Below are 24,094 nucleotides of genomic sequence, written 5' to 3' on the forward strand. Positions count from 1 at the left end.
AGTGTGCATACGAAGTAGTAGAAAGCGTTGCCAGCAGATCGACTGTGGTTCTGCAGGCATAAAAGATCAGTCAAGCGCAGGCCGTGTCGCGACTTGGCTGCATCTCACCCCAAACTGAGCATCGACATACATTGTGCAAATCGGCGGCAACTAGGTCGTTGAGGATAAACGCAGTGCGGAATCACCCGCACCCACGAAACAAACGCCCGTGGGGTCAGCAAGAAACGGCCATTTGCCAATTCAGCACATAGGGTGACTAGCGCGCGATATCAATCTGAGAAAATTGTTGCGCGCCCAGGACTTGCCTTGCTTCACCGATGCCGGCCCCCCTCCCCCTGTGGGACGTCGTCTCGCATTAATTGGGGGGTTTCCGTCATCCAGTGTCTTCGACCGCCCGAGACACCAGTCGGCCAGTGTCGGCAGGCCCTCTCTGCAGGCTGTCCGTGACCTCGAAGAACAAAAAAAAAAAAGAAGGAATGGCAAGGGGCCCCTTCCCCTCCCCTCCCCTCCCAGGCGCTCTGTTGGAATGGCGAGCCAGCCAGGGACCAGTGCGCCACGCAACGTTGATGCAGAACGTTGGATGCCATGGATCCTGGCAGAGAAGAAATTCGAACTTGGCATCGACACCACCAAAAATACTACGTACTGCGTACACTCTCGTCCTCATTGTGCTGGTTTTGATACTCGTCGTACGTACGTAGTATATGCGTATGTACTTGTAGGCTCCTTGTGCCCGTTAAGCAAACCCTAGTCTACGCTGTGCCGCGACAAAGATGGATGACGCGCAGCAACTACCGAGCTCAGCGGGGACGGCGGGGTGGTGGTGCTTGTGGGTGCAGTTTGACGCCTCGAGTGACGAGGCGTCAACTGCGGGTACTGACCTGTGTCTAGATTTCGCCTTGATCGCGATCGAGGCCCTGAAAGAACCCGTCTGGTATAAACAAACAAATCGTCTCTCGTCCAAGCTTGCTCGGACCTTTGTTGTTATCGCGACGTGAGCGAGCGCGTGTCCGACGACGCGATGGTCTATTGACAATTGCAAGCCAGAAACGCGTCGCGCCCTCGGCGCCACTCAAGCCACCTAGGTGTTGGGCGGACCGATCTGCAACACGAATTGTATACGAAGTACGTAGTAGTAGGTGTGTATTGTCTGTTCGTTGAAGAACGTGCACAGCAACGCCCCAAACTGGACTGGGCCTTGGACGCCACGGCTTTTCCACAAAGACATCGCACGGCCCTCGATGGCGCTGCAGCCTGCTGATATTAGCGGTCTGGGAAGAGGTGGAAAGGGACGATCTTGCGTTGATTGAATCGTGCGTGTCGATGCTTGTGCGTCGTGCAGGTAATGGTTATGGTTAAGACGGATCGAATGCCGCGCGTGCACGATCGTGCAGGCGTAAAGGATCGGCCTCCTATACCACGTGATACGGCGCCGCATAACGTGCGGAAGACGTCGGCGAAGGCGCGCATAGGAAGTACGTACTAGTAGTATAAGCTTTCGAAGTCAGTAGTATAAGCTTTCGAAGTCAGACGCACGATCCTGGAAAGTGTAGACCAAGTCATCGAGCGGAAAGGATCGTCACCACGTCGCTCAGTTGGCCATCCGCCCTTCCGTTGAAAACCGCGGCATCTCTGTGTGCATAACGCACTACGTACACGCCCCCGCTGAGGTTGGTCCTCCTGGGGCCCGCTCAGTAGCTCAGGGGAGGGTTCAGGACTAAAAGGGGCTAAGCGTCAGGAACAGGCATCTCATTGGCACGCGGAATGGAAGCGTGGCCCGCAGAACGGGCAAGCGGGGGAGAGGCTGCCGCAACGGACGCTCATAGGGCTTTCAGTGGTTGCTGTCCCAGTGCAGCTGGTCGCCAAAAGCACGTAGCCTGCCCCTGAAATGTAAGAAACAATCAAGACGAGTTTTCTTTTCTTTGCTCTTCGGCCCCCAAGGTCAGCGACACGTCGGGATTCGGAGTCTGGAGTTGCACGATTGCAACGGTGCGATGCCCGCCCTTCCATTTCGATCTTCGTGAAACGCTTCCTCAACGAGCCAGGATGCGAAAGGTGCATCGGCAGTGTTTTGCTTCTGCGGCCGACAAACAAACAACAAACGTCATGCTCCGTCAACCCTGCCCTGTCCTTGGGAAGCAAGGAGGGAGCATGCAGGGGAGCCCACCCAAGGCGTCCGGACGGGTACTGTACTCGGATCCACGCGGAGCCGGGCGCCGCTCCAGCTCGAGGAACCTGTTGGAACCACTGTCCCGGGACGGATGGCCGCTGTCATTCGCAATTCCTTGAGTTTCAAAGGTGAGCCGCGTTTGGACGGCCGTGCCCGTCAAAAGAAACAAAGTGTCTCTGACTCCGCCCTTGAAGTGCGTCAAGTCCCGTGACCGACCGCGACTCCAGTAGTATTTGTGCGCGAACATCAAGCATCCATGGCCCATCATAATCATGAACCTTGCCCGGCCTTGCAGCATGAGATGGCCTGCCGAGATGAGATTGACCACGAGGGCATCCGATCTGGCGACGAAGCCAACGTTGGGGCGCAGGGGTAGCTGCAGACATTACGCATCTGCTTGTTGGCTGCGTGGTGCTTGAGCTTGAACCACAAAAAAAAGTCCAGTCCGTGAGGTCTTGATGTGCTCGCGCCAAGAGTCTTTGAGAGACGCGCCCAGTCAAGGTTGGCTGGCGTTCCAGAGAGCAGGCCAATGTTTGTTCATCGAAGCGGAGCACCATTGCACTGCGATGATGGCTGTATTTTGAAGAAGAAATGGGGCTGTTGGGGTCCGACCGAATCTCGCAGCGCGCAGACAGCACCTACCTAGCACGCAGGTGCCTTTGAGCACAGGTATCAAGCCTGGGCAGCGACCATGGAGTCATCAGCGCCAACTGCTGTCGGGGTGGGACTGACATACGTGATTGCGAGCTCACATTTTGTACGGCGGCAAAGTCTGTCTCGTTTGATGTCGCCCTGTCTCATTCTCGCAGCAACAGGACGAGTCTCTAGTCGTAGTAGAGCGGCAGCCCAAAATGTTGGGAGCGAGCCGGACACACCCCGCACCTCTTCATCCGATCCAGCACCGCCTTTTGACATGACGTCGAGCTTCTCGGACACGGGACGGAGCGGGGAATGGGGAAAAGAAACGAAATCGAACAGTAACAGGTCCTGTAGGTGCGCCGTCATTCGGGTCTATCGGTCTGGCGGTACCTGATAGGTAGCAATGGCTCGCACGGTTCCCGTCTGTCCAGAGTAACCTTCCTGATGAGCGACAGGAGGCCCTGAGGACTAGCCTCAGGAGCGTGTCTGTAGGAGCAGTGGTGTGGCGCCAGAATTTGACGGAAAAGGAACACTATGGGGCCCCTGCGATGTGTCACCGAGGGCTCTGTGCGCCCGCAGTGCCGTCGCGGGGGTCAGCGTCGCTCCAATGGCAGGGCATGCCTCGGGAGGGTGCAATAAGAAAGGAGACGGGCGAGATGACAATGTCTTGTCAGCTGTGCTTTGCCGCGACGCAATGTCGGTCCCTGAGTTTGATGTTGCACCGTAACTGCACAGCGCTAGCGGGTTCCCGTCGGCCGCCACAGCAGCTGGGAGGTGCCATTCATTGCACCTGCAAAGTAGGGAGGACATGAGTATTGGCCATCCAAAATTGCTTGCGAACGAGGCGGCGAAAAGGAACCACACGTCCATGGCCAGACGATAGATAGTAGTAGCAGCCTTGTTTGCCCTGGAGCATGGCGCACTCACCGGCTGATTGTGTTCGGAATAAAGTCTAGCTGGCAGTGTGGCCCAGTCGAGATCCCTGATCATTGAGGAACGCCACGCAGAGTGCACTTCGACGAGCAGCAAGCTTGGGGCGCTGGCGGTGGCACTGGCCGTGCTAAGTCAGGCAGGCGCTTCCGCGCCTGGTGGTCTGGTGGTACGGGGCGCCTTCTCCTTGCTTGAGCCGCGACACGGTCCAATTTAACCCGTTGGCACCACCTACCGGGCCTGAAGTCGCACGAGAGCGGCAAGTGGACGGTTGGAAGGAGGGCAAAAGGGGGTACCTCGTCGTCGGTGGTGGTGGTGCTTATGGTCCCATCTCATACAAGTCAGCCGCGCAACGACGGCCGTGGCAATCATCACTTCAATTGCTCTCAGACCCGACATGACTCTGAACGGGCTACCTTGTGTGCACGATCTGGGTGCTGAAGCGCCTGCAGGTCGTGGCCCGTCGAAGTCGTGCTGTTGGGAGGGGAGATTGACGGGATGGAAGGGGAGGGGGTCCGGCCGCCCGTGGCACCCCTGCCACCTACGGAAGGAAGTAGGGGACTGGACACCCTCCACTCTTTCCTTCGCCTTCACACCCCCTCCAGCGGAGGCCACACCCCTCCACTGCATCCATCGCATCAGCCAGAAGTCCCGTCGTCGCCGCGAGCTTTGGCCTCACAGCACCACCACACCGCTAGCCGCACTCTTCCAGCCCACCTTGCAGCGCGCCCCGGGTGCTTCACCGGGGCCACCCCCTGATGCAACAAGAAAAAAAAAGAGCCTGGATCCGACCGACCTTGGCCGCCACTCCCCCCTCTTCTTTAGTAGTTGCACTCCATGCCCGGTTGGCGCTCCGCGCCCAAGCTCCCAATTTCCCCAAACCCTGGTCGTGCTGGGCCATCTGCGCTGCAAGCTGGATCCCCAGGCTGCCTTCACTCGCGAACTTTGAACTTTCTTCCATCACATCGTCAAAAAGACTGTCCGTGTTCTGCCCCGGCCTCACGCCTCTCCAAGCACCATCAACGAGCAAAGCTCGCCCGACCCGTCTCACACGACATCGAACGACTTCACAACGGCCAAACATGCTTCGCTCCGCCGACCCGTGAGACACGATTCTTACCTGCAGTCCACCTTTGGCTTCTCTTCGGTCGAGCGAGGGCATCTGACTCCCAAGGCAATCATCCATCTCAGCTGCGGGGCTTCTGACAGTGTCACCTCTATAATCGATATAACGGCGACTTTTCTCTCCAAAACGATACGAATAATAACTGAATTCGCTGGTCCCGCTTACCTGCTGGAAAGCGTTCATAAATGCAAAGGTTGGCGACCAATCTTCGTATACGTACGGACTCGATCAGCTACCTCGCCACTGCTCTACAATCTAATCGTACTAACGTAAAGAAAACAGGTCGCTCGACTTCAGTCTAAACCGTGTTGGCTCGCTGAGGATACAGTTGGCGGATCGGACTAGGGTCCCCTACTGGGTTACGCTGGGTATGTTTCCATTATACGCCCTCTTATGCCATCCCAATGATGCCCGACATCAAATAAGTTGGCGATCCTGAGAAAATTTGCGGCTACACTCTTTGTTGTCATGCATGTGCAATCTCGTGTGTGCGTGTCAAGGGCACAGTTCCAGCACAAAACGCCCGACATGAGACGGAACCTTGTCTATTTGCACCAGTATCAGAACCATGGACTGACAGTATCACAGACGGCCAATCCTCTTTGCAGACGCGGGACTTGCGTTCGTCTAGGCGGTGATTTCATGGCACGAGTACCTGACACACTGCGTTAAAGTCGAAGTACCTGGCGTACCAGCTTGGTATCGCGCTTCCAGTACGATCCGCACGTCCAAGATTTCACCATGAATCGGTTTCGAACCAAGAAGAAGAACAAGGATGAAGTTGCCGCTGCGCGGCCATCGATGGAATCGGACTCGTCGGGCCCATTCCGCATGTTTGGTAGGAAGAAATCGCAGGAGGACACCAAGAAGGAACTGGACTTGGCCTCTGCACTACCGCCCACCGATGACTTCCGAACGAGTCTTCTCATGACGGGCCTTTCGGCTCGATTCTCTATGCTTCGCGAACAAGATGATCCGAACTCGAAACTTGGAAAGGCCAGCGACGACAGTGTTCTGTTCCCGAAAAGGCAATCAAGATTAGCGGACTTCGGGTTTGGTGCAGGGCTGCACGACATCGCCGAGGTTGAGTCAATTCGGGCAACACCCTTTACTAGGTTCGACTCGTACAACTCGAGCGATGATGCTGCATCAACTTCCGGGAGCATAATGAACCGCGCGAAGCCGACCGATGGCAACAATCTTTTCGGAGGAAGACAAAAGATCTACAAAATTCCGGCCGGAGTCGGCGCCAAGAACGGGGGTATGGGGGGCAGAGCTTTATACGGCGATGATGTGGCTCAGTCAGCGTTCCAGAAATGGAGGCAAACTGAGAAAGAACGTCATTCATTAGATGGCCCTGAAGCTGGCGAAGCCAACGAGTCAGACGTGCAAGTCGACTACAGACGACGACGCGAAACAAACTCGACAACGTCCTCGGCGCCATCGGCAGCACGCAACTCAACCGCCGCTACATCTGTTGCATCCTCACAACCGTCATCATCTGCCAAGGATTGGTCGGCAGGTGCAGCTGTGACCCCTGCTGCCCAGCTGCCCGTTCTTGAGCGCAGCGTCACGCGGACACGGAGGCTGTATGAGCAGGGCCTCAACCAAGACCTCCAGGATCAACAGTCGTCTGCTGTGTCGCGAATGGATACCTTGTCGCGACAACGTCCATTTGGAACCCGGACGCCAGATCTCACTCCCCCAGTTCCTTCTCCAACAAATACAACTTTTGGTGACCGGGTCCTTGAGCGTCGACCGATCATGGGCAAGGCTAGTGCCCCGAACCTTCGATCGTTTAGTCCTCCTGCTTCCTCCATGCCGATAAGCCCAGCGGAGAGCAGTAGCAACTTTCCTCGGCCGGATCCGAAGCCCGCGTTTGTCGCTAGCCCGCCCCTGAGTCCACCCGTCAGCGAGACTGGGGAGCACCCAATGCTCCCTATCCAGCCGAATGATCGAGGCAAGGCCACAGCGATGGGAGTATTCACCCGGCCTGCTCAGCAGTACGATGAGTTCAAGTACGCTCAGCGGCAACGGCAGCTCCAGCAAGGACGCGAGACTCCGTCTGGGCGTCGACATGCTGACGTAGGAATGGTAACGGAAACATCTCGGTCTCGGTCATCGTCGTCGCAGAGGCAGCCAATCGACCGGGAATTTGGTACGAGAATATCGGGATCAATTCCAGAAGCAGAAGGTGGAAACGCTACATTCTTTGATGAGAGTGACGATGCGTCCGTGGACAACCGATCAAGCATACCTTCAGCCACTCCCCAGCTTATCATTGAGCGTCCTGATGACGAAGCACATCCAGCCTTTCGAAAGTCCGCACTACCCACGCCTCTTTCCATTTCGTCGCCGAGATTCCCTGACATCACAGCTGGTGCGTCCGGTAGGAATGAGGCACCCGACCATGGTATTGACCCCCCGGAGGATTCGCCTACTCTGGGTCCAAACACCGGTCTTAGCGGGATGGTGAGGCAACACTTGCGGCAGGACAGCTCTGCTTCTTCGATTTATGGCGCTCTTGATCAGCCGCCGGTGTCAAGTCCTGCCGAATGCTCTCAAAGTCGGATCTCACAGGAGTCGGGCTCGAGCAAAATGTCCACGGAGGCGCCAGCAGTCCGACTTCGTACCGCGCCTACTGATGCGACGCCCGAAGAGCAAGATGACTTCGCTCGACACTTGGCCGATGGTGCGAGGCGGGTGCGAGAGAGATTGACGACGTATGTTGAGTCTGACAACGAGCGCTCAACGCCAACAACCCCCCTGTCCGAGTCAAGGGAGCTACCAGTACCGCGGAGTAGCGGCTTGGGTATCCTTCGATCGAAGTCTAGCCGCGGTTCCCTATTCGATCGCGAGAGTCGCGAACGCAGCCGCTCGAAATCATCCAAGTCACGAGCGCCCGATGCCGCCAACCGCACAGCATCTCCGTCGCCTCGAAAGCCGTCGGCGGAAAGCTGTGAGCAGACTCAGCGGGATGTCAATACCCCTGACGAGGATGGGCAAGCGGGCAAGGGCTCACCGGCCTCACCTATAACGGACAAGGATGATAACGTGCACGCTGGCTTGAAGGCTTTCCGCCAAGCTCGACGGGATTTGCAACGCATGAAAGAAATGGAGACTCAGCAGAGACACCGAGCGCCGCCGAAACCGGTCTCCATGCCCGAGCGCCCACCGCCATCCCGGATTGTATCACACGACAATGGCCCTCCTCCTGCGTTGTTGAATCGGATGCCGCGAGACGAGTCTAGGAGCAGCAGTCGCTCCCGCGCGGGCTCCCAAGCTGCGTCAGAACGTGAGCGAAGCGGCTCCGAGACTAGCACTAACAGCCCCGCGTACACTCGTGCTAACCGACTACGAAACGGATCTCTCACTTATGATGAACAATATGGCCATGCTGCCCCCAGTGGATTCCCGAGACAGGCTCCCATGTACGGTGCTCACCCTGCTGACCCATCTGGTCGTCGGGTAGGCAGAATGCGGGAGCCTTCTGATCCAAAAACTGGATCGTCGGTTCACCCAACTGCGAGCGCGACTTTCGAATCCCTGAGCTACGCTCGCTCTCGAAGTGGCAGCGTGCTCAGTGCAGCAGCCTCGACGCCGAATTTGCACGCCATCGCCAATGCACCGCCGTTGCCGCCGATCAACCCCCGTCGCAAGAATGGCCAAGGCTTCGGCCACCGTGGAGATGAGGGAGGCGTGAATGGATATGGTGGAGCCGTGTCTGACGAAGAGGGGGGGCCACAAAGTGGCCATCGCCACGGCGGCCATCGGATGGTTCTTGACGCGAATGGGAGGCTGCGCCAAAGTCCTCCACGAGTGCCGCCACCCATTCGACCACCGCCACCACACGCCCATATGTCAGGCGGCAACCTGCCTGGCGGGATGATCTGATGATGACCTGTGCCAACGGGCGTTACGACTCGCGATTGACAATATTGTCTCATTAATGAGTCTGTGCCGGGTGTCGCACTGTCTAACCTAAAAGCACGCTCAGGCATGATGCAGGAGAGTTTTACAGCTTTGCTGCCTCGCTTCATCATACCTGGCGACAACCCCAGGCCACAAACATCGGTGGTGAGAGGCCGATGAGGTGCCTTGCGGATGTCGAGGTGTCATTTTGACGGTTTCTTTAATTTGCTCTTTTCTTTGCAGTTTATTGGCATGTGTACGGTCATATATCACAGCGTTGCTAAAATCACCATTGGCGGTTCGAGCGGGCAGCGGATTGAGGCTGGACTTTGATCCATGCTGTGGACATGAGCGTGGGCGACATGGCGACAGGCCGCGCAGTGCGAAAGTGGGCGGCTGCTCGCACGCGGCTGCGACCATCTGTCTACGCAGTAAATCGCCCGGGAATATACAACATAGCTTAGCCGCAACTGTACTATAAGAGCTATTGTTTGCAAATGAGCAATCCAGGCAAGGCCAAGTGATTGTTCAGGGCTTCTCCCCCAGTTGCAAAATTGCGCTTGACTTGTATTGGACAAGACCTCGACGCTGCGGCTCGTGTCTTCACCTGGCTTCGTACCGGGTCATGGATTCCGTTCTATGGTTTATGCAGTGCTCGGCCTCTGACAGAGGATTCCGCCTCTTCGCCAAATGCTCCAACTGGCCGGTTTGTCTGACCATGGGATATATCAACACGATTTATGAGGAGGTCTGGCTCGGATGAGGTGGGGCCGGCGTCGACTTCACAATTGAGGGGGAACGGCATATACAGGGCAGCAAGTAGCCACCAGCACTCAGCAGGAGGCACTTGATGGTGTTGCGCCTCAATGTACAAAAGTGACTCGTAAGTTTGCTTAGTCGCTTTGGTGTTGGCAGCTCTTTACAGACAGAGTGGGCAGGTAGCTACTAAGGGCGTTTGGGACTAACTTAGTCGTCCCCCAAATGCCCCCGCCATGCTAAGTCCAACGTGGGGGGCAAGAGCTGACGGACTCGTGGGATGGATACCATGGAGGGGGATGGTGGTGGTTGCCGACGCCAGGCGCGTCCTGCATCGTCTCTTGTCGGGAATTCTTCACTCGGCTTCATTCCTTCTAGGACAATCAACCAGGCAATTAAGCGAGGGAAGGGCCAAGGCAGTGGCTGTCTCCTCTAGCAGCCGTAAAGGCATCCCACCGCCGTTGTATCCCCAAGCTCGTGGTCGTCAAACTTGGCCTTTACAGACTCAAACTTCGACCAGAGTTCTTCCATTCGTGCATCATGGCGTTTATCCGAACCTACAAGTCGTCCGACTTTGAGGCGATGGCACACATCGTCAGTCCCCTCCCAGCTTCCGGGGTCGTGTACCGGATGGAGCGGAGCTCCCCTCTCTTCAGCGACACCTGGTGGTTGTCAGCGCCCATGGCTAACCGTTGCCCTCGCAGTGCCGCGACACGATGCCTCCGTCCCTCAAGGCGTCGGAGCCAGCTCAACGTGTCGGCCCATACCTCTGGACGCATCCCTTCACGTACCTGTCGCCAGAAAACTGCTTCGTGCTGGACTCGGGCTCCGGTTCCGACCCAGTTGGCTACTGCATCGGCTGTCCCGACATTGCCGCCTTCTGTGCCGCGTATCCATCCTACGTCTCCGCCATCCTCGACCCTTCCACCGAGGTCAGCCCCCCCGAGTGTGACAGGGCAACCAAAGCGCCGTGGCTGCTCCATGACGGTCAGATCAATGAGACGGCTCTCGCTCAGCTGGCATACCAGCCTGAGTGGCTGCTGCTCAACGGATACGAGGACCTCATGGAGGAGGGGTACAAGGCGACCATGCATATTGATCTCTTGGACGAGTGGCAGGGTAAAGGATGGGGACGCAAGCTGATTGAGGCGTTTGCCGAGAGCGTGAAGGCCGCGCGGCAGCAGCAGGACGGCAGCGTCAGCAAAGGTATATGGATTGGTGTCGCGGCTGACAACTCCAAGGTTGTGCCATTTTACCAGAAGCTGGGCTTCAAGATCAAGGAGCGGAGGAAGCAGTCGAAGTCGACTTCCATGGTTCGCGAATATTAGTCACGGGGGAGACGCGTGCCACAAACAAGCCCGACCCTAGATATCACCTAGAGAGAAGCATTAGAGAGCAAAATTCACGACTTGGCCTTGTCTGATTCGGGGTATCTACTACAGATGAATCCGACTATAAGACCCATCGTAGTGGCCCTCCACCAATGTCGCTAGCAGAAACCCGTGGCAAAGCCGAGTCAGGCTCTCCATTGCAAGTGCGAGGCACAATCGTACCAATGGCCTCGGACGAATGGCCACTGTCAGTCCGAGAGCAGCCTCAACACTCAGCCGTCGCGCTGGCTCATCTTGCGTCTCACAAAAAGAAAAGCATCCCTCGACCAGACCAGTACCGTGCGCCATCAGAACCACACGCAACTCCAAGCGAAACCAGATTCGAGATGAGAATTAATTGACTGTACACGCAAGGGTATCACGACGCATCGTTATCGGAATCGAGAAGAGAGGAAAGCACGAAGTAAGGCGCCCCGGATATCGGTACAAGGTGGGTGCTGGGCACGTCGTCGTCGTCATCGTCGTTTGGCGGGATGAATAAAAAAAAATGCGAGAAATAAAACATAAAGTGGTGATTGTAGTTTTCAGGTCAAGTCAAGTCCCGTTCACTAACGGCGATTTTGCTCGTTAGCCCACGATTTCTCACCATCTCATGGGGACCGGGGGGGGGCTTGGGAATCGTACCACGGGGGGACTCGACTCGGCGGGTGGGGATTGAGAACGAAGAGCCTCACGACACGGGGCACGCGGTGCACTGCTTGTGGCCGCAGCCGGTGCAGGTGGTGCTGATGACGATCATGGATCCGCACTGGCAGCAGTACTCGTAGGCGGGCATGGTTGTTCTTTTTTGGCTTTCGGGTTGGATTTGAGGGGGTGAAGTCGGTATTGAGCGAGCGGCTGGATAGCTTGTAGACGTTGTCAAGGAGCAGCACGATGACGATGGAGTTGTAGATGGAAAGTACGTGGAGAGTGGATCAGATGAAATGTGCGAGAGTGTGGATGGATGGATGTGAGAAGGGGCAGAAGTCGTTCGAGGAGGGAAGGGGAATAGAGGGAGATTCTTATAAGAGAATCTTCATATGGTGGTGGCGCTGAGCCGTGTGGTCTCGGCAATGAGCAAGGCAAGCAGACAAGGTTTACCACATCTTGAACTCTGTTGTGCGACAGCCAGAAGCGGGGGAGGGGGGGGGGGGGGCATGGAACCACCGATGGGGAGACATGGACGGGGCGGACGGGAATGGGAGGGCAGGGCAGGGCAGTGGGCGCAGAGTGGGCAGACAGACACGGATGTGCACACATTCGATCAACTGGTCGGCGCACCACGCAGAGTGAGTGAGGACTCCGTGTGTATGTGCCATTGATAAAACACCGAAAGATTACTGCCGTGACGCATTTCGCGGTGTCATGTCGTCGCAGTTGGACAGAGTGGGAGAAGGCAGCGACGGCGCTGGTTGGCCCGCGCCGCCCTTTTTTTTTGTGGCCTTGCTAGCTTGTTAGCTTCCGGAGGGGGGGCTGCTTTGGATCGTTATGACGGGGGGGGGCGGGGGCACGGAGACCAGGGCCGGCCGGGCCAGACAAAAATCTTGCAGACACCTTGCAGAAGCCACCCCCGAAGAAACGATGGGGGTGACGCAGATCTGGACAAGCGCCATCCCTGGCCGGGGGGGGGGGGCCGGCGCAGGGCAGGAGGAGTGAAGCAGCGCAGGGGGCGCGCGGCATGGCGGCTCGAGGTTGGCTGATGGCTGGCTGGCTGGCTGGCTGGCTGGCTGGCTGGCTGGCTGGCTGGCGCAAGGCTCGGCCGCACACGAAACTGCTGTTACTACTGCTACTAGCCTCCTTGCCTCCATGACTCTTTGCGGTAACAAGACAACCAGACTGGAGGTCTCGAGAAACGCCACTAGCACCCCACGAATGGGGCCTTCAGGGCTGCCGGGGTGGGTGGATGGCATGGGTGGGCGGCGCATGCAACCAACAGGCGACGACTGGCGGGCAGGCAGGCAGGGCAGGCAGGTCGACAGACATGTGCTTCAAGGGTCTCTCTCTCTTGCTCGCCCCTCCCTGAGTCTAGTGTGTCGAATCGCATGCAGTGGCGCGTCATTGGGGGGGATGGAGAAGCGGCGCGAGCGGGGGTGGGTGGGCGGCATCGGCAGGGTCCGACAGCCCATATTTGTGAGAAAAGAAAGTCTTTGAACGGTAACCCAAACAGCCGGGGCCACTGCTGTGTCTGTCTGTCTGTCTGTCTGTCTTTTGTCTCTGGGTGCCTCGAATGGGAAAGTCGGCGGCCCGTGTCTGGTCCTGGCCGTCGACGCCCTGATGAGCAACAAGCAGCGGCTGCCCCACGCACGCACGCGCCCGTGCATGCGACGCGGCACGGCACCTGGCCGGGTGGGCTGGATGGATGGACCCTTTTTGCCTCTGTGCGATCAGCGTCATCGTCATAAGTATTACACTACGCTACTAATCCCTTGGCCGAGAGGGAAGCCGCCTGGCTGGGCGCCTTGCTTGCTTGCTTGTCAGACAGGGGATCTGCAGCTCGCAAAAAGGGCCGGCCGGGGGTCGCAAAGGCCAAACAAAAGACGGACGAGATCGGAGAGCGTTGCAAGGCGGGGTTATTGAAAGGGACGCCAGGTCTTTGGAGGAGGGGCGACGACCGACCGACCGGCCGGCCGTGTCACACACACAGAGAGAGAGACAAAACGCACTTCATACACACACACACACACACACACACATGTACATACACACTCGACGGCGTGGGCCGAGACGAGCTTCTCCTCATGGCGCGCGCAGCGCCGCTTTCGGCGCGGCTCGACGGGGCTGCTGATGCGTGCTGAGGGTGTGAGCCAGCGCGGCCACTGCGCAATTGCACACACATACTGCAGACCCGGCCTTTGCCGATTGTAAACGGGGCGATACGTACGCATGTATGGACGCCCCAGCCTCGACTCGACGACCGCCCGGCTGGCGCTGGTTGAAGAAAGAGGAGCGAGCACGGGGCAGGTAAGACAGACAGCCGCCTCGAGGTGGGTGCGGAGCGCGGGACGAGGGGGCTCTCGACGGGCGGGCGGGAGCGTCGGGAGACACAGAAATTAGTATTACGAAGCTGTAACGGTATTATTGCCTGCCTCGTTGCCTTTTTTTTTTGGTTCCAGCCAGCCTTCCATCGATTGAAAGTGGCTGCCTGCCTGCAGCTCACCCGCGCACGCCGCACCGCATCGTCCGTGACGGTGTTGCATCCACTACGAACAAAACAACCAATATCACATGTGACAAATATCAACTACGCAAGTGGGCGACGGGGGGGGGGGGGACACGCACACGTCAGGGGAAAGAAAAAGTCGCCACTCATCAGGCCGACAAGGCGAAATGTTGTAAAATTGGCGATGGCGATTTTGAGAAATGCACATTCCGGGTTCCCCGCCGCCGCCCCCGGCAGATGGGTGAGGTGAGGTGAGCCAAACATGACCCGGGGCCGGGGGTCCTCCTGGGAGCCGCTGACGAGTTCGCCCGTGGCTCATGCTCACCACATTCGCCTCATTTCCGGCCGATCACGACCGCTGCGACAACTTTGCTCCAGAGCGAATCTTTGTCGACGTGCGTGGGTCGCCGACGGCAGCTTGGGCCAGACCGGTCGAAGGTCTGGATGCTCCTCCTCCTCCTCCTGCTGCTTGGCCTCTTGTCGTGGGGGGGCGGGTGTTGCACGGCATATCCTGCCAAGCATGTGTCGCATCACCTTAAAAGAAAAAGCATGTCATCGCTGCGACGTCGGTAACAACGTCTCAGCAGGTCGAGCCGCCCGGGGGGCCGCGGACGTCATGCAAGGAAAAACGCCCTTGCATGTCTTGACCACCGACGACATATCATCGTCCACGGGAGGCAGAGAGCCTCGACGACGGACGTGCTTCGGTGACACGACGAGTGTGCACACGTCTGACGAGACGAATGTGTCACAATCGGTACTTTAGACAAATACCTTCATCAAAGTCCTGCGGCTCTTCATGTCATGTCATGCAGGGCGCTGCTGCTGTCTGCGCGTTTGACGAAGGATCCCCTCCCCTCCCCTCCCCCGGCGCCGGACCAGGGGGCATGACGACGCCATCATCCCAAGGGCTGTGCCAGCCTCAAAGCCCATGCCATGCCACGACTTGCAATCATTGGCTTCCTTGACCTCGCAGCCTGCTGGCGGTGCTGCCCCAATGAGTGACCCCGCCGCGCTGGCTGACGCACTCTGAGTCGGGGGGGGAGCACCAGCACCAAAGCCCTGCGGCGCACTGCAAGTCCAGCCTTTCCAGGTTGCCGTGCCTCATTCGTGCCTGCCTCGTCTGGAGCCTCACGGGACACCTTGGCCAAAAACAGCCTTGGTGTCTGCCCGCACGTGTGGCTGGCCAATGGCCTTTCGGCGGGGCCACACAGACGCCAACCTAATGCTCGGCGATCCATCTTGCATCGGTTCCGTGCACCTGCAGCGAATGAATGAGGTTGTGCGCCTGCGCTGCGCTGCGCGGCCTGCATCTGGCATCTCCCCCGCCGACGCCATTCTCGGTACTATTCACTTCGCCATGTGTGCTGAAGAGGGGATACACGAGAAGCCCGCAATGAAGCCTTGCGCCTGCAATTTGGCTACCTACTTACTAGCATGGACAACAGTACAATAGCTCGCCACCGGTTATGCTCGTCTCACGAGGCGAACCGCTGCGCATCGGAACGTTTGCCAGGCCGAGGGGGCCCTGTGCTGACGCCACCGAAATCTCCAAACTTCAGCCGGCCTCTTTAAACGACCGCTGCCCGCTTGTCACTGTCATGGAGACTAACAACCTTTGCTGCTCGGTGATCTCTCGTCACCTGGCAAACTCTCGACATTGACGTGCGCGTCTGAACACAACGCTTCCACAGGCGGAGAGTAGTTGCTCGTGCTGCACCGTTCACCATGGCAGGTACCCCGTTGATATCAGCCACTTCAAAGCCTGCTAACATACACCCGCAGCGGTTACCAATTCGCAACGACGTACCGCCGAGCTATGACGAAGCCGTTTCCGTACACTCACACGTCAGCGCCGAAGTCTGCGGCGCAACTCTGCGTCTTGCACCTGTGCCATCAAGGGAGGCGCTCATCGTCAAGGTCCAGCCTCCGCGGACACCGCCCGTGGACATCCATCATGTGCCCTGCGACATTGTTCTCGTGATTGATGTTTCCGGCAGCATGGGCTCACCTGCTCCGGTGCCAGGCGAAGGAGGCTCCGAAGACACCGGGCTCTCCGTACTAGATCTTACGAAGCACGCCGCGCTCACCATTGTCGAAACCCTCAACGCGGATGATCGTCTCGGAATCGTCACATTCGGAAGCAAGGCCAAGGTTATACAGGACCTGGTGCCCATGAATGACGCGTCCAAGGCCAAGACCAAGGACAACATCAAGTCCCTGATACCTCAAGATGCGACGAACCTTTGGCACGGGATTCGTGACGCCATTCAAGTGTTCAAAGACGGAGGGCGCAGCTCGCGGGTCCCGGCCATGATGGTTCTGACAGACGGCATGCCGAACCACATGTCAGTCTTCCCATTTTGCGCGTGCTGCAGACCTGACCTCTGACACTGTCGTCTAGGTGCCCTCCCGCCGGTTACATACCCAAACTCAGGTCCATGTCCGAGCTGCCCGCAACAATCCACACGTTCGGTTTCGGCTACAGCTTGAGGTCCGGATTGTTGAAGTCCCTGGCGGAGTTTGGCAACGGCAATTACGCTTTCATACCGGACGCAGGCATGATCGGTACCGTGTTTGTCCACGCCGTTGCCAACTTGCAGGCCACATTTGCAACGAACGCCAAGCTGGCACTGACGTACCCGAGCAGTCTGCAGATAGAGTCAGCCATGGATTCGTCGGTTCTTCTGGAAGAGCCGAAAGCCACGGGACCCAAGGATAAGAGAATGAAAGCTCTGCAACTATTGCTCGGCAATTTGCAATACGGGCAGTCTCGTGACATTTTCCTCCAGGTCAGGAGGCGTGTCGCCAAGGACACCAACGGAGAGGGGGTTTTAGACCCTGCCAATCTAGAAGTTGAAGCCACACTCGAATTTGACAAGGCAGAGATTCGGCCAGCGTCCCAAGATTCGAAAACCTTTGGCACTGCTGATCAGAAAAGTTGCACTCTGTCTGTGCGCGGGAGTATAACACACCAGGCATCGGACCTGAGCGACGCCGAGGTGGCGTACCACGAGTCGAGGGCACGGATCTGCAAGTACCTCTCCTCCTGGTTTCCCATCGGTCCAGATGGTGAGCACAGAGTGCTCGCTGAGGGCCGGGCACAGAAACAAAAGGAGCTGGCCCAGCTGCTGGACGACCTGCCAGCGCGAAATCACCTCGACACTCTGAATCAGTCGCTGATGGAGGACCTGACGGGCCCGGAGCCCAAGGGGCAGATTTCTCTGGCTATCAAAACAGACGAGTACTTCAACAAGTGGGGCGTGCACTACCTTCCGTCATATTACAACGCCCACTCGCGTCAGATCTGCAACTCTTTCAAGGACCCCGGACCGCTGCAATACGGCGTCGAGAGCCCGTTATTCAACGCCTGTCGCGACCGGCTCGACAACGCTTTTGACAACCTACCTGCTCCTGAACCTACTCCGACAGTTCGCAGGGGCTGGCATGGAGGCTCTCCAGCGGGTGGCCACGGGCATAGCCGACCAAAAATATCCATGAGTCGGTACCGTGACGCCCACGGCGTATGCTTTGCAGGCTCGACGCTGCTGGAACTGGCTTCCGGGAGGGTCGTTCCGATTCGAAAGCTGAAGCGGGGCATGAAGGTGCGAACCCCAGCCGGGTCACGCAAAGTTGCGCTGGTGTTGAGGACACCCGTGCAGGCGGCTATGCTTTGTCGGGTCGGTTCCGTGGCTGTCACGCCCTGGCACCCCATATCTCTGGACGGAAAGTCGTGGACCTTCCCTGCAGATGTCGCGGGAAGCATAGTGCGGTACACTGGGTCCGTGTACTCGGTGATGCTTCAGCGAGACAGAAGCGCAAGGGCTCACGCGATACGCGTGGGCTCGGTCTGGGGCGTCACGCTTGGCCACGGCTTGACCCAAGGCAGCGATGTACGTGCGCATGCCTTCTTTGGAGATTACAACCGAGTCGGAAAGAGCCTCGTGGGGCTCGGGGTGGACCGCTTTGGGGTTGTTGAAGGCCGCGGCGTGGAACGCGACCCGCGCTCTGGTCTTGTTGTCGGCTTCAGGGCAAAGCTGGCTGCGAGAAGTAGCAATCAGCTCCACCAGTCTTCCATGATGCGCAAGCTTTCCCTGCCACAGTCTAGCATATAGTCGCTGTCGGCACTGGTTGGGCGGCGTTTTGTCATATTATGTACTCTGTTGACATGCTATCTACTTCGTAGTCGTAATACAATACGCTGTGCGTACGCCGGCTTCCGCAAGAAGTCCCGAGTCATCGGAAGCGACCAATTTTGCAGTTGGGTCTCATTTACCTACTCTCGGGCGAAGAGCCCTGCCATCCCCATGCCTGTTCCCACACACATGCTGACTACTCCTAGATCGCCGCCGTCTCTCCGCAGGCCGTGTATGAGTGTGCTCGTCATCCTCGCACCGGTAGCTCCGAGTGGATGACCCAGCGCAATAGCACCGCCGTCGGGGTTGACGCGGCCCTCCTCCCACGCCTTCTCGAGGTCCAACGCGCGTAGGCAGTAGAGGGCCTGGCTGGCGAATGCCTCGTTGATCTCCCATCTCTGGATATCCTCGATGGACAGCTCGTGCTGCGCGAGGAGCCGCGGGATGGCGAGGGCGGGACCGATGCCCATCTCGTCCGGGGCGCAGCCCACCGTCACGGCGGAGACGAAGCGGCCGATGATGCGGTCCTGCAGCCCCAGCTGCGTGGCGGTGCTGCGGCGCATGAGCAGCGTCGCCGCCGCGCCGTCGGACACCTGGCTGGAGTTACCGGCCGTGGAGGCGCCGTCGGGCTTGAAGGCGGGCTTCAGCCTGGCGAGGGCCTCGGCGGAGACGCCGTCGCGGATGCCGTCGTCGCGGGTGACGGTGATGGTCCGCTCGTCGCCCACGGCCTGGCCCTGCCTGTCGACCTCCTGGAAGCGCGTCGTCACGGGCACGATCTCGTCGTCGAAGCGCCCCGCGTCGCGGGCGGCCGCGGCGCGGACGTGCGACTGCGCGGCGAAGGCGTCCTGGTCGGCGCGCGAGACGCGGAACCGCGAGGCGACGTTCTCCGACGTGAGGCCCATGGGCATGAGGCAGTCCCTCGCGTCCTTGACGGGCGACTCCCTCAGCGCGGGCCAGACGTCCACCGGCACGGCCCTGCCGCCGTAGTTCCTCGTCATGCTCTCCATGCCCGCGCCGATGCCGACGCCTATGGCCCCGACGCGGATCTGCGCGGCGACGGACGCGATGGCCTGCAGCGACGACGAGCACGCGCGGTTGACCGTGTACAGGCACGTCTCGCCGGGACGGTAGCCGACGTGGTTGAGGGCCATGCGCGCGGCCTTGGACCCGCCGAGCTCCGAGAGCACCACGCCGACGCCGACGTCCTCGACGGCGACGTCCGGGTGGCGCTCGCGCAGGGCTCCCAGGACGGCGGCGAGGAGCTCCTCCGGGTAGGCGTCCTTGAGATGGCCCTTGTAGGAGCGGCAGATGGGCGTGCGCACCGACGAGAGGATGACGACGTCGGAGGCGGACTTGCTGAGGACGGCGGCGAGGCCCCGCGGGGGCAGGGCGCCGCTCATCGTGACTCGTGGGGATGTGATGTCTGCAGGGTCTGTCTATTCTTTTGTTGTTGTATATCCTTGACCAGACGACGACAACAATACGCCAGCGAGAGTAGTGCAAAGATTGAAGAACGTCTCAAGCGGCGGGCGGGAGGTCGAGGGGGATATCGAGGTCGGCTACGGGCGGCGGCGGCTAATTCAATATCCGCCCGCTGTGAAGCCCCGAGTAGTTCTCGTTGCCGACGGACACGATCCGCCGCGGGGGGGGCGCGCTCCGCTGCGGGGGTGGGTAATGGTGCACTGTATGTTGACTCTTTGGGCTTGCGGGGTGACTGCGATTGGCGTCCGTTCCCGCTGGACGTGGGATGGGGCCGGCTGCTGGGCCTGGCCGGGCGGTTAGTTATGACATGTCCTCCCGGTTGAACGGGTCGGACCTGGGGGGTTAATCATGACCAGCAGATTCCCGATTTTGTTTCTGCAGCACCTTATAACTGGCCGTTCTGCCTTGTTCACTTGCATATATTCGCAGCGTATTTGGCTCATTCCAAGTTTGGTGATTAATTTCAGGAGTAGTAAATGGTGCCAGCCTTCCAGGCGACAACAAGGGACTAAGTTACTTCGTATATAGGACAGTATAGGTTAGCACGTATACCTAGGAACGCATCGTAGGACGGGTGCAGAAACGTACGTTGCCTCTTGTATTTGGTGCAACAAGAGCCATCGCAACTAGATCGCATGAGCGGCGGGAGAAGGCCGGGGGAGCTCTCACCAAATCGGAACCCGCACGTTTCCTGTGTCGGCCGGTGTTCCTACTCTAATCTGGGCGTGGGGTTTGCTCCACGGCGCCCGCCTGTCCAAGCTCCTCGGCCAGAGTCAATGCGTCTCCCCATCTCGGGCCCAAAGCACAACCCAGCAGCACGTACCATCACCATCCAGTGCCCTGTGCAAAAAGGGAAAGAAAAAAAAAGTCAGAGCTCTAAATCCACACACATGTCGCGTTTCGGGAGGGCACGTCACGTCCCGCCGAATGATCCCCTCGGGCTTCGCCGTTTCGAATGCATCCCGATAAGGAATACAAGTGAAAACGAGATCGATCCTTTTAGGTTTCAGCCTCGGTTTTGGACGCGCGCAAAGACTGTCTTATTTTCCTAGAGGCTGTATTTTCTCGTGTGAAGCAATAGCTTCGTTTTGATGCTGGCCTGGGTGACGTGTATGGCGCATCTCAGTCGCTGGTTTGGGCTGCTCATCGATGTTGCAGGTGCATGCATCGTGAGGCTCCGAACCGGGACATTTCACTCTTCTGTTTGACTCTATCTTGAAAATCGCTGCGTGACCGTGGTGCCCGCAACAGCGACTCGGTCTTATTTGTGCTGGGCTCCGCGTGACGCGAAGTCAAACTTGTCGAGGCCTTGGACTTGATGTGCATGTCATCGATATCCTGCTAAAGTTACGGGCAATGAGCACCAATTGCCCGGACGCTGACAGACGATGCCCGGAAAGGCATCTTACAAACCAATTCCAACTTAAAACTTGCATGTAATTTTTCTCATCAGCTATCATGACTATACTAACTATGCGCTGGTTTGTTTATGGCTTTCAATGTTTGTAAATTTGACTGGACTAACAATGAGATACTTACTGGGAAGGGTCGCGAAAGCTATGATTCGTGTCCGATAAAAGACACACAGGGGACAAGCCAGCCACCAAGGTTAAGGCGGGTGCACTTCCCTCATCGCTCAAACATGCTGAGCCCCCCGTTGGCGTTCGGTGGCTGCACCCGGGCCAACTGGCCCTTTCAACGTGACAATCGAGCCCCCTCGCACCTCACGTACAGCGGATGTCTGAGGATTGCGCCCGGTTTGATAAACGCATGCGGACGAGTTCCTCAAATGAGTACGCACGAGAGATATCCATGTTTCAGGCGGTAGCCCAATTGTCTGCCTGTGGACTAAAGGGAAGAGGTCATCGCATCTTGCTGGCCCCTGGCATGAATCGCGGAGCTCTCTTGTGCGTTCTGCCAAACCTCCTACACGAATATAAATGCGCAAAGTCCTCCAAGCTGTATACTACCTATCCACTCTCTTCTTGACAAGTCAAACATCACAAAAACTTCAACTGCCTCGACCCGCTTGCGAATACCTCGAATACACCAGACCAACCTGCGTTCTTCCAGCACATCAACATTACAACCGCCAGCATGAAGTTCTTGGTCGCCGTCCTGACCCTCGTTGCGGGCTTGGCACTTGCCTGCCCCGTTCAAAAGTCGAAGTCGGACGAAATTACCGGCCAGTGCCTCGTACGTTGCCCACGAGAAAAACGGCCGCTCGCAGATGGTGTCGCTAACGTAGGGGGTGTCGTGAAGCGCAAGGGACAGGAATGCGCAACGGACGGATCAAAGGTAAGAAACGAAGAGATCGAGCCAAGCATTGCTTCGTGCATACTGATTAGTATTTCCAGGGATCCTGCTGCAGTGGATATTGCCTTCAGATCAAGGGCGATAAAACTGTATGAGAGCCCTTCCCACGGTGTCCCCAAGCAAGCACCGGGTGACGTTGCGAGGGCAGACTTCTGACAAGACGTATATAGGGCAAATGCACCTAGGGCGTCGCCGCGACGGAATCGAGGGGGCCCCCCTTCGCCTCGGAGAGGGAGCACAGTCACAGGGTGGCCGAGTGCACATGCCCCGGCGTGGTGAACACGTTGTGCAGCAAGGGTGTCTCGCCTACTTCAGTCCGGCCCATAGTACACCGTTATGTTCACGTCCAAGCTATTTCTTTATATACCATGGTATATCACCAATTCATTCAATTTTGACTTTTAAAAAGACTCTTGCGCTCGCACTGGTTCCTGCTACTGTGACGTCGCGATTTATGAGATGTGATGATCTGAGTTACGGTTGGCTGTAAGTCAAATATGAATCACGGCCAGTGCCCAAGTTTCCTCGTGCATGCCAGTCAAGATATGTGCCAGCACGGTGGGTGCTTGTTGGTGAGGCCTGCTAGCTCGAGCATGCCCTGTTCGGAAGCAAGCACAAACCCCATGGACGGCATGCACACACATGCAGCGACAGCTGGTCAGCCGCGCATGCCGTGCAGAGTATTGCTTCCTAGCGGGCGGAGCTATCAGCGTCTGGACTTGCGGGGATGTCCGACTATGACAAGGCTCACGGCGGGGACAAACAGTTTCTGGCGTATACTAGTACGCAGTACAGCGTACGTGAAGGGGCGGGCCGCGTCGCTCAGCAATTCTACAGCCACGGCCTCGGGGGAGGCGGCTGCCAGTCTCGGCAACGCCTGGGAACCGGACGGCAGCTGGAGCTGGCTTCACCTGAGGGTCTCGTGTTGTCAGCCGCAGCGGCGGGCGTTTGTGGCTTACTGCAGACGTTTAGTGCAGCAATCTGGACTGTACTTCGTACCTACGGAGTTAGTACGATTTCAAAAGTCCTGTCTGACAGGGGTCATGTGATAGGGGCTCGGGCAACAACAATAAGTACGGGGACGATCGATGCAACGCGTTTTCTTAGGCATCGTTCCCCTCCCAATTCGACCTGGCAGAAAACCTACCCGCGCGACCTCACACGATGGCCCCATACTATGATATTGCAACGCGAGCTCTTGTTGTTGGGCTCAAGGCTCCTTGTTGCGGCAAAACGACTGCTGAAGTTGCTGCTCTTCTTGGGATATCAATACGGCAAGTTAACCGTATTTATGCCAAGGCAATTGAGCGCGGATTTGATCCAAACCAGCGGCCCATGGTCATCAAAGACGAATACCTCCAGGATGCCCCAAGGTCCGGCCGGCCGACTAAGCAGACCGAAGAGACTACGCAGCAGATTCTAGCCAACGTTGGAACTGACCCGCACGGACGGGAGAAGACGTGTGCTGATATTGCCCGCGAGCTTAGCGTCAATGGCTGCCCTATTTCTGAGACGACGGTTTGGAGGATCCTCAGGACTGCCGGCCTTCAAAAGACCAACTTGGACTTGGGTGAAGAGGTTGACTACGAAGAAAGGCGCTAAAACAAAGCCGTTCTGAGGCTATCATTGCTTGGAAAGCTGCTTGGAGAGACTGTACAGGAACGCATTTCCCCAGGGCGACCGGGGTCAGGGCCGCCAAGACCGGACTTTTGAAAGCGTCCTCCATACTGGCAGTGCACCTGGACGGCTCCATATGGGCGACCATGTGTGGACTTCGCGGCTGTGAGAGGGGCGGCTTCAGCCTGGTCTCGGACAAGCTCACACCGGCAGTGTGGCTGGCGCTGAGGAGGGAATGCTAATGGCTTGATGAGGCGGCAGCTTTCAACGAGCTGAAGCTACCCCCACGGCGGCGGCCTGGGAACTGATTGGAAGCTCGCGAGAGTCTTCGGGATGGTCCGCGCACTACGATGCCATAGACGTGGCGTTTGCCCCTCGTTCTGGCAGGCTTTGTTGTACTTATAATCCGGGGAGAAGAAGCTGAAGGCGCGAGCTATGGCACCGGCAAACAAATAAGTCACCACAGTTCTCCATTTCCTC

General features: G+C 57.9%; 5 protein-coding genes across 5 annotated transcripts; 4 read left to right on the forward strand and 1 right to left on the reverse strand.

Moving 5' to 3' along the window:
• Nucleotides 1–4,590: 4,590 nt before the first annotated feature.
• JDV02_008611 (uncharacterized protein) lies at nt 4,591–9,295 on the forward strand. Its single transcript, XM_047990224.1, has 3 exons — nt 4,591–5,081; nt 5,148–5,233; nt 5,454–9,295. Exon 3 carries the CDS (start codon nt 5,607–5,609, stop codon nt 8,757–8,759), a length of 3,153 nt encoding a protein of 1,050 aa, XP_047846231.1. The 5' UTR covers nt 4,591–5,081; nt 5,148–5,233; nt 5,454–5,606; the 3' UTR covers nt 8,760–9,295.
• A 583-nt stretch (nt 9,296–9,878) lies between these two features.
• JDV02_008612 (uncharacterized protein) lies at nt 9,879–10,861 on the forward strand (the record flags this gene model as incomplete). Its single annotated transcript, XM_047990225.1, has 2 exons — nt 9,879–10,127; nt 10,238–10,861. Exons 1-2 carry the CDS (start codon nt 10,074–10,076, stop codon nt 10,859–10,861), a joined length of 678 nt encoding a protein of 225 aa, XP_047846232.1. The 5' UTR covers nt 9,879–10,073.
• A 4,003-nt stretch (nt 10,862–14,864) lies between these two features.
• Nucleotides 14,865–18,299, forward strand: JDV02_008613 (uncharacterized protein). The gene is made up of 3 exons (XM_047990226.1): nt 14,865–15,794; nt 15,849–16,411; nt 16,468–18,299. The coding sequence occupies exons 1-3, from the start codon at nt 15,792–15,794 to the stop codon at nt 18,176–18,178; spliced, it is 2,277 nt and encodes a 758-aa protein (XP_047846233.1). The 5' UTR covers nt 14,865–15,791; the 3' UTR covers nt 18,179–18,299.
• JDV02_008614 (Acetyl-CoA C-acyltransferase) lies at nt 18,131–19,781 on the reverse strand. Its single transcript, XM_047990227.1, has one exon. The coding sequence runs from the start codon at nt 19,597–19,599 to the stop codon at nt 18,340–18,342; it is 1,260 nt and encodes a 419-aa protein (XP_047846234.1). The 5' UTR covers nt 19,600–19,781; the 3' UTR covers nt 18,131–18,339.
• Nucleotides 19,782–23,124: 3,343 nt separating this feature from the next.
• Nucleotides 23,125–24,090, forward strand: JDV02_008615 (uncharacterized protein). The gene has a single exon (XM_047990228.1). The coding sequence runs from the start codon at nt 23,162–23,164 to the stop codon at nt 23,597–23,599; it is 438 nt and encodes a 145-aa protein (XP_047846235.1). The 5' UTR covers nt 23,125–23,161; the 3' UTR covers nt 23,600–24,090.
• The last annotated feature ends 4 nt before the right edge of the window (nt 24,091–24,094 follow it).

The sequence above is a fragment of the Purpureocillium takamizusanense genome, chromosome 8 (genome assembly GCF_022605165.1).
Source record: "Purpureocillium takamizusanense chromosome 8, complete sequence".
Lineage (NCBI taxonomy): Eukaryota > Fungi > Ascomycota > Sordariomycetes > Hypocreales > Ophiocordycipitaceae > Purpureocillium > Purpureocillium takamizusanense.